The 21,490-nt window shown below is 49.7% G+C and overlaps 1 protein-coding gene across 4 annotated transcripts in view; it reads left to right on the forward strand.

Annotated features, from left to right (window-relative positions):
* The window catches only part of PPARA (peroxisome proliferator activated receptor alpha), a 300,306-nt gene that overhangs the window by 251,146 nt on the left and 27,670 nt on the right, over positions 1 to 21,490 (forward strand). For all 4 annotated transcript variants that reach the window (XM_086952755.1, XM_086952758.1, XM_086952756.1 and 1 more), the window contains exon 6: positions 2,096 to 2,298. In XM_086952755.1, the coding sequence (XP_086808881.1) occupies positions 2,096 to 2,298 (203 nt within the window). The remainder of the gene's footprint in view (positions 1 to 2,095; positions 2,299 to 21,490) is intronic.

A 21,490-nucleotide genomic window follows, 5' to 3' on the forward strand; every position in this document is an offset into this window, starting at 1 on the left:
GGAACCCTCAGCAGACCCTACGGCGCTAGCTAATTAAGGCTCAATCTCCCTGCTGCCTTTTCCTGTCACAGTCCTGGAGAAAGTTATCAAAAGTGACTGGCCAACCACCTCAATTACAACCACCTCCGCAGCCACATCCAGTTCAGAATCAGGTCAACCACAGCACCAAGTCCACTCTCAATGTTGCCACAGACATTCGACTGACCATAGACAGAGAAGACACAACCCAATCTTCATTCCACAACTCCACAAAGCTGCCATATTTTTTATTTATTTATTTAAAAGTTTTATAGAGCGCAAACCAGACCCGTGAGGATATCAGAGCGCTTTACAGGATTGAAGGGTGATATACAAAGGACATAGGGGGAAGGACTTAGGGGGAAGGATATCAATGGGATACAAAGGATTAGGGTACGATATCCTTCTATCCATTGGATATGCTCCTTTCTCACCAGATGTACCCAGTCTAGCCTGGCCCCTTTCACCTCAGCGATCGACCCCAATCTCATCTTCAGAGTGCCCCCAGGATCATCTCTCTGCCCCACACCTTTCAACACCTACGTGGAAACACTGGCCAACATCAACCAATCGCATGGAATCAACATCATCTCCTTTGCCAACGACACCCAGTTCATCCTTTTCCTCTCCAACTTCACCTCATGCATGTCCGAAGTAGCCAGCTGGATGAAGATCAACCGTCTGAAACTAAACACAGACAAAACAGACTTGGTACTCTCCAGCAAGAGCACTTCCCTTTGCAGCTCCACCATGTGGGCAGCAGATCTCTGACCAGCACCCAGCCTGACCAGTCAAGCCGAGAACCTGGTGGACAACCAACTCTCGATGACCAGCCAGGTCAACGCAGTCACCTCATCGTGTTTATAAACGCTAAAGTTCCTCAGAAAATTCTGGCTTCCAAACAACACATGCAAAAAGAACAATTGATGGACCGAATGCTGAACAATGTCAAACACTCTTCCCCCCTCAGTACAGAGATCTGACCCTAGTTTAGACTCAACCATATGCAATCAGTCTTGGCCTTCCTCCATATGGGAACAGTCCAGCCCAAACTACCAGGTCAGGTCCTCCCTGGACCGGAAACAAGCATTCAAGGACCAGTTTGGGGGCATCGCCCCTCATCATGCCAGGATAGCTTGAATCCAGTGGCATGGCGAGCATGGAACCCATGTCTGGGTATACTCGTCCCACTCTGGGTGAAAAATGCAAAAAGAGCAATTTATGGTCAGAATGCTGAACATTGTTAAACAGTCACCCCCAGTATGGAGATCTGAGTCTAAATCCAACATTGTTTTGCTCACCACGCCACCCTAGTTTGGACCCAGAAATATGCAAATAAGTCTTGAGCATTTTAATATTCTTGTCTTGGCCTTTCAAATGTCCCTTTTATGCTTCCCAGCTATATAGTTGTATCTGTTCTTTTTAAATGTTCCCATCAAGGTAGCTTGGGGGAGTAAATTTAAAAGTTACTCATCACAGTGAGTGTTACAGCCTTGTACATAGACGGTCATTATGAGTAGCCTTAAAATCCCTGTCCTTTCCCCTGTCTGTAATTATTGGTTTAGTTGTCCTGGTAATTCCAGTTATGTGGAAATAAAGGAGATTACTTATTGTTTGAAAAATCTCATTTCCCCAGCGATTCCTGCAAGATTTCACCCAGATGTTAGGGCTGCACTCGGCCTGAAATCGCTTTGTAAAAAACACAATACTTATAATTCTGATCCATAAGAATTTAAAGGATACTTGTAATGAGGTCCTTAACGTCCCTTCTCCCACCCATTGTCTCTCTGTTCTCTGCCTGTGGCTTTCGCTTTGACATGGATGAACAGAAATAAAGGGACAAACAACTGAGGTCTGGTATGCGAGCAGCCATGTTTAGAGCAGGGCATGGGCTCCTGTGGGACTGTGCTTGAGCTTGAGGGATGTCCAGCAAATAAGGAGAATAGGATCTGTATGCCTGGGACTACAAGTCACTATGTTGCTTAGCTTGAATGTTTTCACATTTGATGTGTATCAAGTTACTGTGTATGATTTGTGTTCATGGTTATATATTTGACACTTTTCTTTCTACCCCTAGCAATCCGTTTTGGACGAATGCCAAGGTCTGAGAAAGAAAAACTTACGTTAGAAGTTCTAACCTGTGAGCAAGATCTGGATGTTTCACAAATGGCTGATCTGAAAGCCCTTGCCAAGCTCATTTATGAAGCTTATCAGAAAAATTTTAATATGAACAAATTAAAAGCTCGAGCTATTCTCACTGGGAAAACCAATAACAATCCAGTAGGTACTTGTTTTATGTGAGTTTTCAGCAAGGTAATGCAAGATCAAATGCATATTAATTACAGCCTATCTTCAAATGTAACAGATATATGCATGACAGATGATGGGTGCCATCCACATTATTGTATGTTGACTCATGATTTCCAAGGTTTTGGTAGCCAGTGACACTGGAAAAAAACGTTTTCTTCAGATTTTTATCTGTCTGGGAGATTTTCGTTGATGCCCTATGGACCCTTTGTACACGTGCATGTCTGCATAGTGTATACTGTATTTGACTTAGTCAAACATGAGTTAAAAGGACAACAAAGCCCTTTATTATATGAGCATTCTATCTGTATGTCGATATTGTGGCTACTCAGCATGTTGTCTGCATAAAATGTCTGCATAGTGTATGCTGTATTTGACCTAGTCAAAAATGAGTTATTATATGAGCATTCTATCTGTATCTCGATATTGTGGCTACTCAGCATGATGTATGATTAGATAATTACTTGTTGCAAGTTTTTATGTGAGTAACATCTTCCAATGCAACTTGAGATTGTGTGGCATGTTTTCGTTTTTTAGCTTTCTGATGATGAAAGAACCATACGAAAAACCTACAGTGGGCTAAGATCTGACCCAATGCCTACCACTGATAGGTTTTCTTGTCACTCCCATTGGTGTGCTTCTTATTCAGTTACTTTCCTTCCTCTCATGTGTTTATCTCTCTCCTGGAGATATCTTCTTTACTATCCTCTTGATTGGATGACTTGTATCCTTCCACTGCTTACATTATAGGAACTACTTTTTCTGTTTCGCCTATCAGACAATGCAAGATGTCCAATGGATTCAGTGGTGAACAAACCACAACGAATTGTTAACCTGGTTGCATTACAACCATCCTGTATGGCTTGAGTTAGGACAGGCCAGAGGTCTTACAGAATACCTGGGAGGATTTAAGCCACTGAAACTCAAAGGGTGTGTTGTAGTAGTCCAGGAGGCAGCTGGCACTTACAGATATCAGGGGAAATACCCTCTTCCCAAAGGTATCACACGTTTGGACTCCCTATCCAGGGGAGTAGTTGAAAAGGTATTTGGGTTTGTCTGTTTTGTGGATGCGTGCAACACCATGCTTTGATGGAGGTGGTGGAAGCACAGACAAAAACGCCAGGTCCCCACGGGCAGGATAGTAGCATCTCACAATTTGGTGATTGACTAGGGGGCCTGAGCAACGTTTGGCCCATGCCCCTAGGAGGGTATCGGTAAGTGCCTCATTAATGGGTAGGAGGAGCTCAGTAGATGGTTGCACTAGCTTGAGTTCTTCTATCAAGACATTAGTTTTGATCTCCAAGGAGGGTGAGAAGTAGGTCAAGAACTTTGCAGTCCTATGCATGACCATTACGCAGAAGCAATCTTCTCGGTGGCAGGACCAGGGGTGAGAGATGGCCCATCTAGGGGGAAGTGTCGAGGCCACTGGGTTCTTGAAGGTCGTCATATCAATTTTCTTTATGGTATGTTTGCCCTATTTCATCACCTGCATCATAATTGTTGTCTGAATCTATACAAAATAAGGAATGCAATTATGTGTCCTTTCTTGTAGAGGAGGCAAGTCATATAAAGGAGGCTGTTTTCGACCAAAGTAGAGTGTGGCCTCGGGTTTGGTCATAAAGGCGTCGACTCAGAGTGGGAGACCACAATGGGCAGTTTGTCCTTCAGCAACGGTGGAATCGATATCCGCATCAAGGCCCGGGGAGCCCGTGTTGAGGGTAGCAGCAGAGTCAGGGCACAAGCTGCAAGAGGTTTAGTGATAGATTTGGGGCCTCCAGCTGGTGCCAAGGGTGAACCCACTGTCCTTATCCCAGATGGGGGATCTCTTGGCTGCTTGCAGCCCGGATGTAGGCACGCTACAGGGAGTTGGTAGGGATACGAATAGTCAGAGAATGTCCTCGCGGAACTCCTTGATCTTCCTTGGTATCGCAGATGGCCCGAGAAACTCTGGTTGTGCCGTAACAAGTTTTGGGATGGGCTCCAAAGTTGACGGACTTCAGGGGTGAGATCCAGACACATGGCGACACCTTTGAGCCTTTATAGGAGATCGTGAGTGATGGAAAGGGTCCGATCCTGCTTGTATTTCTTATGTTTCCTTCTGTCTAACCCAAGACTTGGAGCTCAACAACAACCGACCTCAGGAACGACTCCTGTGCTTGGAGGTATATATCTTGGGCTCAAGGTCCTGTTTGTGCTTTGTGTTTATCAATGCTTAGTCACTGCAGGCTTACGGGTTGTGACTCAAACCCAGAGACCAAACGCAAACCTGATGAGGACCTGCCACGGATATTTGTCTGCAACAGTCCTTACAGGGTTTGAAACTTCTCATCTTGGGAGGTGACATTTCCCTTGCACACTGCAAAACATTTGGATAAAATGCCCAAAGATGCAAAATGTAGCTCCAGATCCACTGGTGGTGCAGAAAGAAAGGAACTGACGTCACAATGCTGGAGTGGCTCCTATACATACCCACCCAGATCCACTGGTGGTGCAGAAAGAAAGGAACTGACGTCACCATGCTGGAGTGGCTCTATACATAACCCACCCCTCCCCCGAACGTGATTTCTAGAGTGAAACAGCATCACTGCGGCTCTACACAGCACCACCTACCAGCTCAGAGAATTACTGCTCTAACATTTTTGGATCCAGAATCTGTTGTTAGAAGTCTCTATCAGAAACTTGTATACATCCTTTTTTCTCCCTCCTCTCTAGCTCTCTCTCTCTCCCTCTCTCTCTCTCTCTCTCCCTCTCTCTCTCTCCCTCTCTCTCTCTCTCTCTCTCTCTCTCTCTCTCTCTCTCTCTCTCTCTCTCTCTCCCCCTCTCTCATCTCTCTCTCTCTCTCTCTCTCTCAAAGTGGTCTGTGTGAGAGTCGAGCATCACCTGCTGTCCAGGATGCAAATTAACACCAGTGCACCTCTCACAAATGTGTCCCTGGAGAAGCTGCTATTTGTTCGACCCTTCGTTCTCCTCCCCACCTCTTGTAGGATCTATTGCAGACTGTTGAACTTTGCTGCATTTCTTTATATTGGGTCTCTTGTTGCGTTGTTGAACTTTGCTGCATTTCTTTATATTGGGTCTCTTGTTGCGTTGTTGAACTTTGCTGCATTTCTTTATATTGGCTCTCTTGTTGCTTTGTTCAAAATCACACAATGTGCGTGAATGGTGGTGCTGCAGGAACCGCCTATTTTAGCGTTTGGAGATGTATCTAAGATAACAGTATTATTGGCTAATACATTCTCTCGCCTTGACATGGTCTGCAGAGACCTAATCACAAATGCTCTGGTGTGGTGATATGTTGTGGACCCAGGGCGCTCTGTTGCGTTTTTGATCTCCTTGTCTTGTTACACTATCACCCTCAGACCCTGCCCTGGCACTACTCTTGTTGCACATTTCCCCCCAAAGCTTCCTCCATTGCTCAATGGTTATTAAGACCATTCACATTCAGCTAAATTAATTTGAGCTGATCCGTCATTATTCTTTTTGGAGTTGTTTACTTCTTAGGTTCTTAATCATTTACACCCCGGCACAAATATTTAACTATTGGCTGAGGAATGCTGATCGATGTCTGAAGTGTCAGTGTTTGAAGTGTTGCAGGATATAGTGGGGCTGTCACTCCCGTAAACACCATTAGCGGCTTTACTGGGCTTTGACTATAATGTACCAAAGACGTCTCTATGACTGGTGGCTCTGGGTCTTTTATTGGCATGGAGGATGAATTGCTCTGCATTGTATGAAGGGTCCATTGGTGTCTTTAACGGTATGGCGCACTGACATGATCTACTGTAACACACAAGCAGATACCTTCAATGCTCTCATGCCAATATGCAGTAGACGGCACGATATATGGGGGTCCATATCAAGTATACTTGAACCACATTTCAGGTACTCTCGAAGAAGTAGATAATAGAATACACTGGACCTTGTATAAGGGGCAGGACCTGCACGGGTTGAAGGTATGGGAAAGCCACTTTATCAAAGGAGGAGACACGGGTCATCACATGGGGTTGTTGTGTTTGCTTCTCTCTGTTAGTTGCAATGCTATGAAAGCTGACCAGAGTAAAACTAGAATTCTTCTGACATGATGCTATGTAAGAAAAGGTATTGGTTGATATGGCTCCACAAATAATCCCTTTTTGTTTTACACCCCTGGCTTCACCTGAAAGGATATGTACTTTTCCACCCCAAGGGTGTACTCCCTATTCACTGAGGCGAGTTGCAGGGGGGAGTGAACAGCCTCTGAGTGTTTATTCACAGCATGGTCTTATGGATGGAGACATGTCACAATATACAAAGACCATGTAGGAAATTGCCTTTTTTGCATGGTTACTCCCTAACTTTTTGCCAGATACGTGATACCACCTTGACTTAGTGTGTGCTTGGATGCTGCTAAACATGCCCCAGCACCAGTGCTCTTTCCTAAATTTGTACCTTTGTACCCACAATTGGCACACCTTCGGGCCACCTATAAGTCCCTTGTAAAAGTCACCCCTGGTACAAAGGGCCTAGTGACCAGACAAGGCCTCTGAAGGCTGTAGCGTGTATCGTGCCACCTTCAGAGATCTCTAACCCTAACACCCCCACCCTGGGTATTTTGTTGCAGACCAAAATCAAAGAGTGGACATGACCCATATCTTTGTGTGCTATGCTGTACATACACTGCCAGTGGCATGGGTAAGTCACCCGTCTAGCAGGCTTTACAGCCCTAAAGCCAAGGGGTACCATGTCCAGGTGGGGGCATAGCTGCAAGAGCAATATGCTCCTACAGTGGCTGTGCCATTCACAGACACTAAGTGCAGTGAAGCCATATTGAGTACATGGGCTGTGTGTTTTTAAACCTGAACTCCACAGCTCCATGATGGCTTTACTGAAATCTGGGAAGATTGGTATCAAACTTCCAAGCACATTAAGCCCACGCTGATGCCAGTGTTGGATTTATTGAAAAATGCTCATAGAGGGCATCTTAGTGATGCCCCCTGAAAAATGACTAACTCTGGTGTGGTTTCTGACTGTCTCCCAGCCATCTGCCACCACCAGACAGGTTTTTGGACCTCTGAGTAGAGAACCCTCTGCTCTCTGGATCCGGGAACAAAGCACATCCTGGGCAGAGGTGTCATGCCTCCTCCCCCGGAACGGGCAGGGTCCTCGAAAAGGGAGCTTCAAAGCCTTTGTTAGCTACCCCCAGCCTTTTGCTCCTATCAGCAACTGGCTCCAAACGGTTCTGACTCCCATTTTGGGCTTGAGAACCGGAGTGAAAACATAGCCAGGAAGGGAGGTGTGCCCACCTTTACCAACACCATCCCTCAGGTGGGGATATAAGGTGTAGCACACATTTTAGTCCCTGCCATTTTGTAGATGGGGGACCCCTCCAATCAGGCAGAACCTTATGCCCCGTCCCCCTGGAGGGTGGCATACTTTGGGGTGTAGACACCTGAGGGAATGGACCCATTGGTCCCAACCTGCACCTCCTGGTAACGCCCCTAAATCTAGTATTTAGGGGCACACCTAAATCTTGCCTCTTCAGATTCTACATGACAAGAAGAAGGACCTAAGAGCCGTGCTGCAGAAGAGGAGGAGGACGACGACGACAACTGCCTTGGCCCCAGCCCTACCGGCCTGTCTCCTGCTCTGAACCCCTACGAACTGAACTTGGCATGTCCTGCAGCCATCAGCCTCCAAGAACCCTGGAGACCTGCCCTGCCTTCACAAATAACTCCTATCTCCTGTGGACACCAGATATGCCCAACACCAACCCAATCAGGAATCCAGATGCACCCGGGTCTGTGAGTCCTCACCACACTGCACCAGACGCCCACGGCTAGAGTACGAGTGGCCCAACACCTCAGCGAAAGGCTTCCCGGTGATCCTGACCTGTGATCCAGCGTTGGATGACCTCCACCGACCTTCACCTCAACGCCTGCTGCCTCAATCCGAAGGGTCCCACAACCACGACCAGAACTGGTGAGAACTTGACACGAGAGGACACACCCCTGCATCCATAGGTCCTGTGACCTGTGGTGCCCGATCAACGATGTCCTGGTGTCCAGCAACTCTTCCACTTCATCCTCCAGCTGTTGGTTCCCTACGTCCAGTTTTCTGGCTCCAGCCTGCAGTCCTGTTTTACTACTATGTTTTTTTGCAGTACCAGATTACTCTGTGTTTAGTTGAAATTTTAAGGGAATTTTTACTGTTAACTAAATTTTTGTTACACATTATTGCTGATTGGCAAACGTAATTAATTTAATTCTACAATTAGTTTTTTATTCAAAGCCCGCAGTAAAGGTTTATTAACCTGCGGAGTTAGCATCAAAATCAGTTGATGTCTTCCCTTCTTTAAAACCAACAAATACGAACAGATCATAGTTCAGATGAAATGCCCCTCTATGGTGCAGTCAAGCAATCAGTGTGTAGCTGGCAGGAAACTGCATCGAATCAAAACAGTGGAGACTCGTTCTTTCATATTTCCAAGGCCAATTTTTAATGAGTGCCAGTAAATTTAGTAACAATGTTAAATGCAATCTAATCCCAATGCAATTACCACAAGCATTCTATAAAATCAAATGAGTTAATATTCACCATTTGTCATTGAGTTAACATGCAAAGAAGCTTCTTACCTTTGTCACTACTTGTGCAACGTGCGTATTGTGATTCATACAATGTGAGAAGTTTACTTCCCTGCCTTCTTCACTGAAATTGAAGGAGCAGGAGACTCGCTTTGGACCATCCTCTCATAATATCAGAGCCCTTGTCATTTGTGGTGCCTACTTACTGCTACTACCCTTGATGCAATTGCTTTAAGGTACAACTTCATAAAATGAAGCAAATATTGCTTTGACCGAGGAAAAAGTACATTCTCTACTTCCAACTGGCGAAGTTGTATTTTTAACAAGCATGTGCAATGCAATAGCTCTCGCATCTGCGATTCTTTGGGCTATTGGCATTGTAAATGACAATGCATTTTATTTATGTGTTTTATAAACCAACACATCAATAAAAGTCTTTGTCATTTGTTTTGGCAATGGCTCAAGGAATCGCAGATGTGAGACCACTTTAATGGTGCCTGCGCCCCTTTCTTTAGACATATTCCGCTTACACCGAGCCACATCTAGAGAAAGGGGTGCAGTCACCATTAAAGTTGAAGCATGGCATGGGGCGTTTTCCCCCCAAAAAAACATTTGTTTGGAAGTTCACAAACAAATTCTTTTTTTGTAGTAAATCGCCTATGCCGTGCTTTTACTTTGGTGGCGACAGTACCCCTGTCTTTGGACGCGGCTCGCTATAAGCTGAATTTGGGGAGCGGCATCTGGGGAAAGAAGCGTGGCCACCATTGAGGTGAAGGCACGGTATAGGGGCTTTTCCTGAAAGGGAAAAAAACCCTAAGCTTACGGAGCGCAGCCGCTTTAGTTAAAGCAGACAGGTCGCCATTACTAATACAAATATAAAAGCGGATAGCGTGCTGCTTTGTAGGAAAGCACGTCGTGGGTGGAATAGGGGAAAATCATTGAAGAAAATAGTGCTCACAGACTGTAGATAAAGCGGGCCGTGTAACAACACAAGTGAAAAGTCCAGTCCTCATGGGAGGTTACAAATGCAGAAAAGGCAGTGATAACCTGGGACCACTTAGCCTATTCATGATTCAAAAGCAACAATTTAGAAAGGCCAGTGACAGGATCTAATTGAAAAGATGGAGGCAAAATGGGCGAAGCTTCAAGTCCTTACCTAAATGCAGCATGCCTCGCAGAGCAGCGCATGCGCTGCACAGGCGCGACCTAAATAGGATTAGAAGAGATAGTTAGTGCACTTCAACTCGCAAATTCTCTGAAGGGACTGTCTTAATTGAGCAGGTGACCTAGTAAATGCTGACTTGAAAAAGCTGTGATTTCCGTTGATGTCTAAACACTCGAACGGCTGCGGTGGCCTTGCTTAAGTAGCAGTACACCACAGAGCCTGTCCAACTGAAAGCCAGCAAAGGAACTTTATGGCGAATGATGCATGATTTTTTCTTAGGTCATGCACCAAGGGCACGCTAGCATTCTCCAAGAAGAATAGGCAGCAAACTGTAGTGGCGTACTAGAATTCCAGTGACACGGGGGTTTTTTAGAAGATAGGACTAAAAGGGCGCGCTGCCTGGGTTAATACGTTACAAAGTGTGTGAGAAGCAAAACAGTAGTTCATGTAGTGCGTGAAGAGCAGACGGCAAACACCCTTAACCGTCCAAACAAGTCAAAAGACAAAACATTTGTACATAGCCAGGCTCTCGCAACTACATTTATGTATGTTCCAACAAGGTACAATGACCAAAGTCAAAAGGAAGCGCAGAAGCAGGTTCTTTGATGTAAGTCCTCTTGTCACAGCAAGATGTTTATTTTCTCCAGACTTGAAATAATACAAACGCCGACACGTGTTTCGTCGTGTGCGGTTGAGTCACACGACTCATCAGGGCTGGTAATACAAAATCATGTATGCAATTGTTAACTAAACATGTTCTGCTGTATACTGCATATGGTGACATTTGTGCACCCGACATGCAGTTTGTGGTGTTGAAATGTGGTAAGGAAAACTTGCATGGTGGAGCAAGTGATTGGACTATGGTGCTAATGTGCACGTAGCGAGTGAAATGAAGTTAAAAGACCCAAGTGTGGTCATGTGTCACTCGTACACAGTGGTCCTATAATTAAGAGGGTGTTCATAGTGATGGTGAGTGCAACGTGAAATGTCCGAAACATTTAATTTTTAAAGAAAATATATATCTTATACGTGAGGAGGTATGTGTCCGACATGGCCTATATGTGCTGAAGATCCAGAGAGCACAAAACATGCAAATCCTATTATTCAAAGGATAATAGATATTACCTTCCACTCCGATACCAATATGTGGATGGAGTAAGTCTGGACCTCTGAAAGCTCTGTATCGAGCTGAAATGCAGTGAAGGAAAAAATGCGGAAGAAAGAAAAAAGGGACTCATAAGGAGGCTTGCAACGAAGGAAATGTTTACAGAACTATTTTGAGTTTGGGCAATGAAGGAAAAACCAAAAAGCCAAACAATCTCTTACCAATGGGTTTACTAGGAGATTATGCAACAGTAGATGCTGTGTGGCATAATGTTCGGTTGCAGTATAGGGATAATAGTTGTCTTATCCCACTGGTAATTTTCTTATGTAGAAATAGCACTATGTCTACAACAAAAGGGGGATGAGTGAAATTGTGAGTCAACATTACACAGTGCTAATAAAAAGCTGGAGCAAGTTAGCTAGGTCATAAGGATACAAAAACGCGTTTACCCAAACGTCTGTTCTATAATAAATGTAGTTAGCAGAATTGTGAAAAATTACCTGCTATTTGCTTTGTAGTAAAACGGAAAGCCGGGAGGGGATTCTTTATGGCGCCAAAAAAGGGAAGGAAACGGGTACGTGTCCTCCGCACAGAGCCTGTCCAACTGAAAGCCAGCAAAGGAACTTTATGGCGAATGATGCATGATTTTTTCTTAGGTCATGCACCAAGGGCACGCTAGCATTCTCCAAGAAGAATAGGCAGCAAACTGTAGTGGCGTACTAGTTGTTGCACGTCACGTAAAGACGTGACGTGCAGGCGGCCGTGTTTGGCCGGATGCGCGCGCAGCTCATTAGGAGGCGCGAACGCACACGGGACAGAAGCGCCGGCTCGGCGCTCTTTAGGAGGCATTAATTAAGAAATAAAGAAACATTTCCCTAGCAACCTGGAGCAGTGTTTTATTGATAAAGCACACCTTTACAGTGGCGACGAGGATGGGATGCCACCACCAGGCACCCAAAAGAAAAAAAAAATCGGGGAAAAAAAACCGGACCCACCACGAGGGAACACAAGAGGACACAGCTGCACACCAGTGAGCCCAGACCTGGTTAGAGGTTACCCAGCGCGAACAAGCAGCCAGGACCGCACACCAAGTGGACAGAGTTCGAACAGGATCCTCAAACCAAGGTACTGACCCCAAAGAGCGCGGATACTTCCCTCCCCGTCCTCCTGGCCACCCTACCCCCCTCCTATGTGGCCCTGCGAGCCGACCGGCCGGCAGGAAAGGCAGGCGGTGGGGTCGCCCTGATCGCTCGGTCGGAGTTGAACTTCCAATCACTTCCCTCCCCCCCCATTCCCCCTGCTGACTTCCTGGTAGTCCGCTCTCTCTCATTTCCCCCCCCTATTACCTGCCTATTAATGTACCGGCCTCCCCAGCCCTCGCCCGCATTCTTGCCGTCCTTTCAAGACCTGCTGGCCAACTTGGTGGTCAACTACGCCTCGGTCTTGGTACTAGGGGACTTCAATTACTGGCCCTCTGACCCGCACGAGTGCTCAGCCTCAAAAGAATTTACAGACTGCCTTTCGTCCCTTAATTTCGTGTCGCACATATCCGTCCCCACTCATTCCCATGGGCACACAATGGACCAGGTCTGGTCCCTCAACCTCCCCGTGGCCTCGGCCACCGTCTCGCCGTGCCCATGGTCCGACCATGCCCTCATTTCCTTCTCTATTCCCCGTAACGTGATATCTAAAACTCCGCATGCCAAAAACACCTGGGCACGAAACTGGAATAGACTGGACTATCCCTCCTTGACCTCCACGCTCCGCGACTCTACCCCTACTCTTGTTGGCCTACCATCTACCTCTCAAGCCAAGGCCATTAACACCTGGCTGGCTGAAGGCTGCGACTCTGTGGCGCCCCTACGTCGTATTTCCATCCGCCGACCAAAGGACTCTAATAGATGGTTTAATGACCACCTAAAAGATCTTAAACTGAGCGCCCGACGGGCAGAGAGGCAATGGAGGAAAAATTACAATCCCTCATCAAAAACCCACTTCATATCAGCACTGGACAAATACAAAACAGCTATCCTGGCCGCTAAGACCACCTACTTCTCGTCTAAAATTACTTCGGCCGAAAATAAACCCAGGGAAATCTTCAGCATAGTGAATGACCTGGCATTCTCAGACCGAACCTCGCCCAATATCCCTCCCTCCCAGCCTCTTTGCGACCAGCTCAATACTTATTTCTTAGATAAAATAGCAACCATCAAGCTCAACATCCCTCTACCCTCTTCTGCCTTCATCGATCCCTCCCCCCCCTCCCCTCCCCCACCCTCTTACCTCCATCCCCCCCCTCACTCAGGCCTCTTTTCTGGAGATACTCCCTAAAGTGAAGTCGGGGTCTCCCGCGGACGTCTGCCCAGCACGAGTCCTGCAGCAAATCTACTCCAGCTGCCCTGACCCCCCCATTGCCTTCCTCAACAGCTCCTTGGCACAGGGCGTAGTGCCCTCTGTGCTCAAGGCAGCCACCATAGTGCCCATCCTGAAAAAACCTGGCGCTGACCCCTCTATCTCGGCCAACTATCGCCCCATCTCCCTGCTACCCTTTCTGGGCAAGGTGATGGAACGCCACGTTACCGCGGTGTTCAGCGCCCATGTTGAGGCAAATGGGGGATTGGCATCCCGCCAAGCCGGGTTCCGTCCCAGGCATTCGACCGAATCTGTCGTGGTCTCAGTCATGGACAAACTCAGAAAGGGTGTGGATGAAAACAAACACCAGGCCCTGGTCCTCCTGGATCTCTCCGCCGCCTTTGACACGGTGGACCACACCATCTTACTTACCCGTGTCAAGGCGGCCGGCATCGGGGGTTCAGCTTTGATCTGGCTCTCCTCCTTTCTGAGGGAACGCACTCAGGCGGTCCGACTAGGCGACTTCACGGCCACTCCCCTCCCTGTCTCCTGTGGTGTCCCCCAGGGATCCTCTCTTTCCCCCTTACTTTTCAACCTCTATATCTTTCCTCTCATCTTTGCACTACAGCAGCTGGAGGTCACCGTTTATAATTACGCGGATGACCTGTTATGTTATGTTATGTTACTGGGTGTTTTGTAGAGCGCTCAGCTGCTCAAAGAGCGTCCCGGCGCTATAGATCCTCTTCACAAACTACCAGCAACCAACAAGACAGCCAAACGGTACTAGAAATCCAAGGAACAACTTACAGAACAAAGAGATACGTTTTAAGTCCTTTTCTAAAGGCGGACAAATTAGGGCACATTCGCAGCATCAGGGGCAGAGTGTTCCAAAGATGGGGGGCAAGGTAGCTAAAAGAGCGACCTCCACAGCGAACACGTCTCACTACCGGTACCATGGCATAGGCCTGGGCAGCAGACCTCAAGGGTCTAGATGGAAGATAGAAATTGACCCTTCTCTGCAAATAGCCAGCGCCGAGATTGTGAAGCGCCTTAAAAGCTATAGTTAAGGTCTTAAATGAGATGCGCTTGCGAATCGGCAGCCAGTGCAGAGTGGCAAGGAGATTGCTCGCCCTGGCTCTTCTGGTAAGGCCAAAGATTGCCCTGGCTGCTGAATTTTGGACTATCTGCAGACGGGTCAGCAGATATTCAGGAAGACCCAAGTAAAGGATGTTGGCATAGTCTAGGCGAGAGCCTATCAGGGCCTGCACCGTTATCTTCTTATGTTCCAAAGATAGGTACGGCAGAAACTTTCCTCCAGCTCATCTTTGATCTGTCCCCTTCTCCTCTCTCGGTCTCCAACTTCCAGTCAACTATGACATTCATCAGGGACTGGATGAACCACAACCACCTTAAGCTGAACCCGGATAAAACCGAGCTGGTTCTCACTGGTGGTTCATCCAGTCCCTGGAACTCTCTCTTCTGGCCCCCCTCTCTTGGCTCTGCACCGACCCCTTCCACCACGGTCAAAACACTTGGTGTCAAAATAAACAGCCAACTCACCCTCCACTCACAAGTCAGTTCCGTGGTGTCCTCTTGCTTCTTCTCTCTCCGCACTATCCGCACTGTCTCCCGCTTCTTTTCCCCCCAGGCACTTAAGATCATCATGGCCGCACTTGTGATATCGAAACTGGACTACGCAAACGCTCTTTACCACGGTATCCCCGCGTACAGTTTGCGTAGACTCCAGACTGTCCAGAACCAAGCAGCGAGGCTGGTGTACGGCCTCCCTCGATATCACCACTCTACCCCTCTTCTCAGGGAGCTTCACTGGCTCCCTATAAAGGAGCGGGCCCTATTCAAGATCGGCTGCATGGTCTTTCAGGCCCGCCAGGGCACTGCCCCCGCCTTCATCTCCTCACTAATTGGGTCTTATGTACCCGCAAGAGAACTTCGGTCTTCCTCCAAGTCTCTCCTCCAGATCCCTCGCTTCACTCGCAAAAAGTGGGGCGGGGCCAATTTCTCCACCCTGGCTCCAACCTTCTGGAACTCACTCCCTGACCACCTCCGTTCTGCCACTCAGTATCTCCCCTTTCGCAGAGATCTGAAAACGTTCCTCTTCAGCCAGGCCTTCCCCACATAAATTCTTTTAAATTCCCCTTCACCTCCCCCTGGTCTTTTCCCCCTCAGTTGCTGATCCCCCCAGCGCCAAGAAACCGCAAGGTGTACGCTGCGCTCTAGAAGTATTTTAAATTAGAATTAGAATTAGAATTAGAGCCCACCCACACCCGGTGAGGGTATGCAGCAGGCCAACAGCACAACAGGCCAAGAGCATATGGACACTAGAGCCTAGAAATAAAGCGCGCCAAAACAAAACTAACCACCACAAGTTGAGAATCAGCGCTGGCTACCACAAAGGAGGGGGAGGGGGCTAACTCTGATAGTCCCCAGCTGCAACCAAAGACAGAGGAAACGGACAGCACCCCAGGTAGCCCCAGTAACAAAGGGAGTGCCACACCCATAGTTAAGGAGGAGAAAATGAGCACACCAGCAGGATATGCAATTGCGCCAGTCCAATTCCTACCCAAGCCTGGAGAACCACTAATGAAGTGGGAAGACTGGAGAGAATACATAGACAACTTCATAGGGGTCCTAGAAGATGAGAGTGAGGAAGTATTTAACCCTAAAAGAAAAAAACGTATCCTACTACTCAATTTAGGACCAGAAGGACTCAGAATATACAAAAGCCTGGTACCCAAACAAAGAGGAAGTACAGACGATGATGTTTATGCCCATGCTATAGATGACCTGAATGAACACTATCGACCCACGGTATGTGTGTCAGTCGACAGATTCAACTTCCAGCAGAGGAAACAACGGCCGGGAGAGACGGTAGAAGAGTATGTGGCTGCCCTGAAGAAGCTAGCGACCACGTGCAGGTACGGAGCATGGGAGGAGGAGTTCATTAAGGACCAAATAGTGATGCACACGACCAGCACTTACGTTCAGGACAAACTGTGGGCAAGTGGGGACGCCACACTCAAAGATGTAATGGTCATCGTCAAACGAGCGGAACTGGCGCGCAGATGCGCAGACGCTACCAAGAAAGAAACTACACCCAACACCATGGTAAACAGGATATACAACGAGGAACCACGCAGAGACCAAAAGTACAAAGGTTCCACCCCAAAGGGTCCCAACAGATGGCAAAGCAACGCCGGAACCCCAGGGAAACAAGCAAGCGTCGACAACAAGAAAGCATGCTACAGATGCGGAAGTTGGTCTCACGAGGCACATGACAGGAAATGCCCGGCGTTCCTGGCCAAATGCATGTACTGTGGCATCATCGGCCACTACGAGAAAGTGTGCCGGAAGAAATCATCCAAGAGCGTGGTGAAATACATCGACCAGGGCGAAGAGGACCAGGAAGAAAACGTGGAAGAAGAGGTGGTCACAGTACTGTGCATATACGACCAGGTGCTGAGTGTGGATGGGAAAAGGACAACCAAACCGGTCTTGGAAATGACGATTGGCGGAATACCCATAAGCGTAGTAGCAGACACTGGCTCCCCCTACACCATTGTTCCGAGAGCAGTATGGGAGGAAACTTTCAGTCCACAATTGGGCCCAGAACTAGAAAAACTGGACATCCGTCCAGTCACATATAATGGCGACCGCATTCCTATGGCGGGATTCCGACCCTTGAAGTTCGAGTTTAGGGGCCGATCAGCGTTCTGCAAGCTATACATCTCAGATAAGGGACCGTCAGTCTTGGGATGGCTGGACCAGGGTGACCTGGGAATCAAATTGGATCCAGGAGGTAAAGAGTAGATACTGCTCACTGAATCAGAAGAGTGGCCTGATCTAGCCAAGTGGAAAGAGGACTACCCGAAATTATTCGGAGGCACCGTTGGTAAACTGGAGAGATTCCTACACAAGATAATACTCAAGGAGGGAGCAATTCCAATTGCCCACAAAGTAAGAAACGTGCCTATAGCGGTGAAGGATGCAGTCCAATCGGAACTACAAGACTTGGAGAAAAAAGGGATAATTGAACCCATCACATGTGCAGAGTGGCTCGCGCCATTGGTTGTAGTCATGAAGCCCAATGGGAAGGTCAGGCTCTGTGTTGACCTGAGGGAACTAAATAAGAACATAGTGGTGGAGAAGTTCCCGCTCCCAAGGATCGACGAGATGTTGGCGAAAACCCGGGGAGTCATGTGGTACTCCACCATTGATTTAACCTCCGCTTACCACCAAATAGTCTTGCATCCGGACAGCAGAAAACTCACGTCATTCATCACCCCATTCGGATGCTATCAGTTCTGCCGTATGCCGTTTGGATTGGCTTCGGCAGCTGCAGTATTCCAGAAGCTAATGCACCAGCTCTTTAAGAACATGGAAGGTGTCCAATACTTCCAGGACGACATCCTGGTAATGGGGCGTGACAAGCTGGACCACGACTTGAAACTTGGCAAAGTGCTGGAAACCCTGGAGATCAAAGGGCTCACGGCAGAATGGACAAAGTGCAGACTAGGCCTAGAGTCGGTGACGTATCTAGGCCACGAGATAGGGGTGCAAGGAATTACACCCAAGGCGGAAAACATGAAGGCAATATCCGAAGCTCCGCCCCCCTCCACCAAGGAAGAGGTCAGGTAATTTTTGGGCATGGCGGAGTATTACAGCAAGTTTGTGGTACACTTTGCCTCAAAAACACACCACATGGGGGCGTGGCCAAGATGGCGGGGTGAGCGGACGCTTCCTCCCGTAGCTCCTCCGGCCCAGCTCAGCTTGAGCCCCGATTCCTGCGCTTCTCTCCCCCCGCAGCTGCACTGCGGGCGAGAGAACTGTGCCGGAGTTCTTGGGGCACATTTTGATACCACTTTGACTTCTGTTGCCCCGGGGGAAGTCCCTGAAAAGTTTGTTCAACGATCGATTCGAGGAGTGGAGCCTGGATCGCCCCGGGGAGAAGGGCCTGGAGGCGGAGCGTGTTGCGGCGCTGTCCGCGCGCCTCGGCTGGGCCGAGTGCTGAAAGCTGGGGATCCCGAGGGAACGGACTCGACGGACTCCGTGGAGTGCGGAGGCTTCCTGGCCGGCGCCCTGGTGGCCAGAGTCATCGCTGGACGACAGACCCCAGACCTGCGTCGGCGATCTACCCCCCTGCCATGGGTGTTGGTGTGTGACGCCTTGCGGACCCCGAGCCCAGAAGCGAGGGACGTTGGAGTATGTGCGGTGACCGAGCCGGGCGTGCTAGCCGGTGAAACTGGAGGACACTGGTTTCGCACTTTCCCGACCCATTGCTGTTTGAGGGTCGCCCATAGACTTGCTGGCCTGGGCTGGCCCCTTAGGTTCCGCCCTCCCGCCATCTTGTCGTTGAGGAGCTGGTACTGGTGACCCTCGCCCGCGCCCTTGTCATACGGGCGCCTAGGTTCATCCTGGTGCCTATGCATCTGCCGCCCGCCTTGGAAGCACGCGGCTGAAAGCCTCCGCCCTGAACCTTGATTATCGCCCTGACTGGCTCGATGGTCGTCTCGCCCTGGCCCGTGCCGCCATTTTGTCGCCTGTGACGCGCTACCCTTGTCCTCGGCGAGGTCTTCCCATCTGGTGCCCACGTGCGGCTGGGTGCACTTGCAGCGGCCAGTTCTAGGCTTCACCCACCGCGGAGGCCGAGATGGCTGGGAGACGAGGCGCGGCACGGGGAGATCGCACTCTGCCGGACATGCTTGGCAGGGCCCAGCAACTGCGAGACAGGGCGCAGCCGTCCCCGGGGTCCTCCCGGGCCTCAACAGACACCACCGGAGGCGAACCACCAGTCACGAGGTCCTTCATGGAGGACTTATTCAGCTCCCTCAAGGAGGAATTCCAGACTCTCAAGACCGAGGTGGCCGGAGAGGTCCGTGAAGTACGTAGAGAAATCGAGGGCCTGGGCGAGTGGGTCGACACTGTGGAAACGGCGGCCCAGCGTCGCGATGAAGAGATAGTTCATCTCCAACAGGACGTTCTCCGCCTACGGGAGCAGTGTGTCGAGCTCCAGGCCCACTCTGAGGACCTCGAGAACAGGTCCAGGCGGAACAACATCCGGGTGCGAGGCGTTCCGTCCGCGGATGAGGGTGCGGACCTAGTGGCCTATCTGCAGGACCTGTTCCGCGACATCTTGGGAGAAGGAGCGGACTTCCCGATCCGCATCGACAGAGCACACAGGGTGGGCCGCCAGCGCCAGTCATCGGCACCCCCACCTGATATCCTGGCATTCCTGCCGGATTTCCCCCTGAAGGAGCGCATTATGACAGAGGCCCGCAGGAAGCAGCCGCTGTCCTTTCGAGAACGACCCGTGGCGCTCTATCAAGACCTGTCCGCCATCACACTGCAGAAGCGCAGGTCTTTCCGCATCGCTACGGACTTTCTGCGAGAGCATGAGACGGCCTACTCCTGGGGTCACCCCTTCCGTCTTATCTTCCGATGGAATGGGGTGCTACATCAGCTGCGCTCCTTACAGGATGTCTGTGGGGTGCTGGGACTCACAGCTACAGAGGAAGAGGGGGCGACACCCGCATGGAGGCGCCCCGAGCGGCGGGGCCGACGGAGATCGAGGAGGCGCCAGTCGTCGGCGACGGCGAGTCGCCCTGACTCCCCTACCATCAGGGCGGATATGGCGGAGGCCCTGAGGACTGCGGCCAGGAACTTGCCTGAATCTAATGGCGTGGCCCAGACGGCCTAACTTTACTCCGGGGGGAGAGACTCTTAGCTTCTACGATGCTGGGTTGAGGCTGGGGGTTGGGGGGGAGAGGTTGGAGGTGTGTGGCTGGACGTCCACTTGACTGGTTTCTACAGACTCGCCCACTTGGGCTAGACTGAGACAATGGGGTGTTTTTTCTTGTTTTTGGTTTTGGCTGGTTGCCATGGGTTGGTTTTGGGGGGGTTCAAGAGCTGGTTTGGTGTTGGGGGGGTCCCGTCCGATACTGTCCAAACACATGCGAGGCCGACTCTGGCCTTCCCTGCGCCCCTGCCCCGCGCGCCCCTTCCACTGATCCCTCGCTTGCTGCATAGCGCTTTGCTTCCCTGGGAGCGATGCCGTCCCTGAAAGTAGTGACCCTTAACGTTAAGGGTCTGAATAATCCTGTGAAGCGTAGGGCGATCCTTTCCCTGCTAGAAGGGTCGCAGGCGGATATCTGCCTCCTGCAGGAAACCCATTTACTCTCTAAAGATTGCCATAGGTTGCGCTCTGCCAAGTTCCCCACGCAACTCTTTTCCTCGGCTGCGACTAAGACTGCGGGGGTAGCCATTCTTCTAGCCAGCTCCTTCAGGGGTGAGGTGTTGTATAAACATGCCGAGCAGAAGGGGAGGCTTCTAGTGTATCGCATGCGTCTGGGGGGTGTTTCCTTCACGGTTGGCTCCGTGTACAGCCCAAATGACCACCAGGATCGCTTCCTGGAATCTGTATTGGTAGACGTTACTGCCTCGCCCGATCGCCACGTCATTTTGGGGGGAGACCTGAACATGGTCTTCGACTCCACCTTGGATAGGTCTGCCCAGCGCTTTCCGCAGACGGGGGAACTTTCTAGAGCGGTTCAGGACCAGATTGCAGAGATGGATCTGCATGACCTCTGGCGCACCATGCACCCCGCCGATAGGGACTACTCATATTTCTCCCACGCACACCGCACTTATTCGCGGTTGGACTACCTCTTGGTGAGCGGACCGCTTCGCTCAGCCGCCACGGCGGCAGACATCGGGGTCTTGTCCCTGTCCGACCATGCGCCGGTTTCCGGAATATTTGCTTGGCCGGCGGCCCCTCCCTCTAGAGGGATGTGGCGGCTTCGGGACACGCTTCTCCATAAGAAATCGGTGGTGAAGCGAGTGGAGGAGGTCATTCAGGAGTACCTGACCCACAATAACAACTCCGACACGTCCCTAGCAACGCAATGGGCGGCTTTGAAAGCGGTCGTCAGAGGGGAGTTTATCTCCATCTCCTCGGCGGAGAATAGG

This window comes from Lissotriton vulgaris, chromosome 1_2 (assembly GCF_964263255.1).
Source record: "Lissotriton vulgaris chromosome 1_2, aLisVul1.2, whole genome shotgun sequence".
Taxonomy (NCBI): domain Eukaryota; kingdom Metazoa; phylum Chordata; class Amphibia; order Caudata; family Salamandridae; genus Lissotriton; species Lissotriton vulgaris.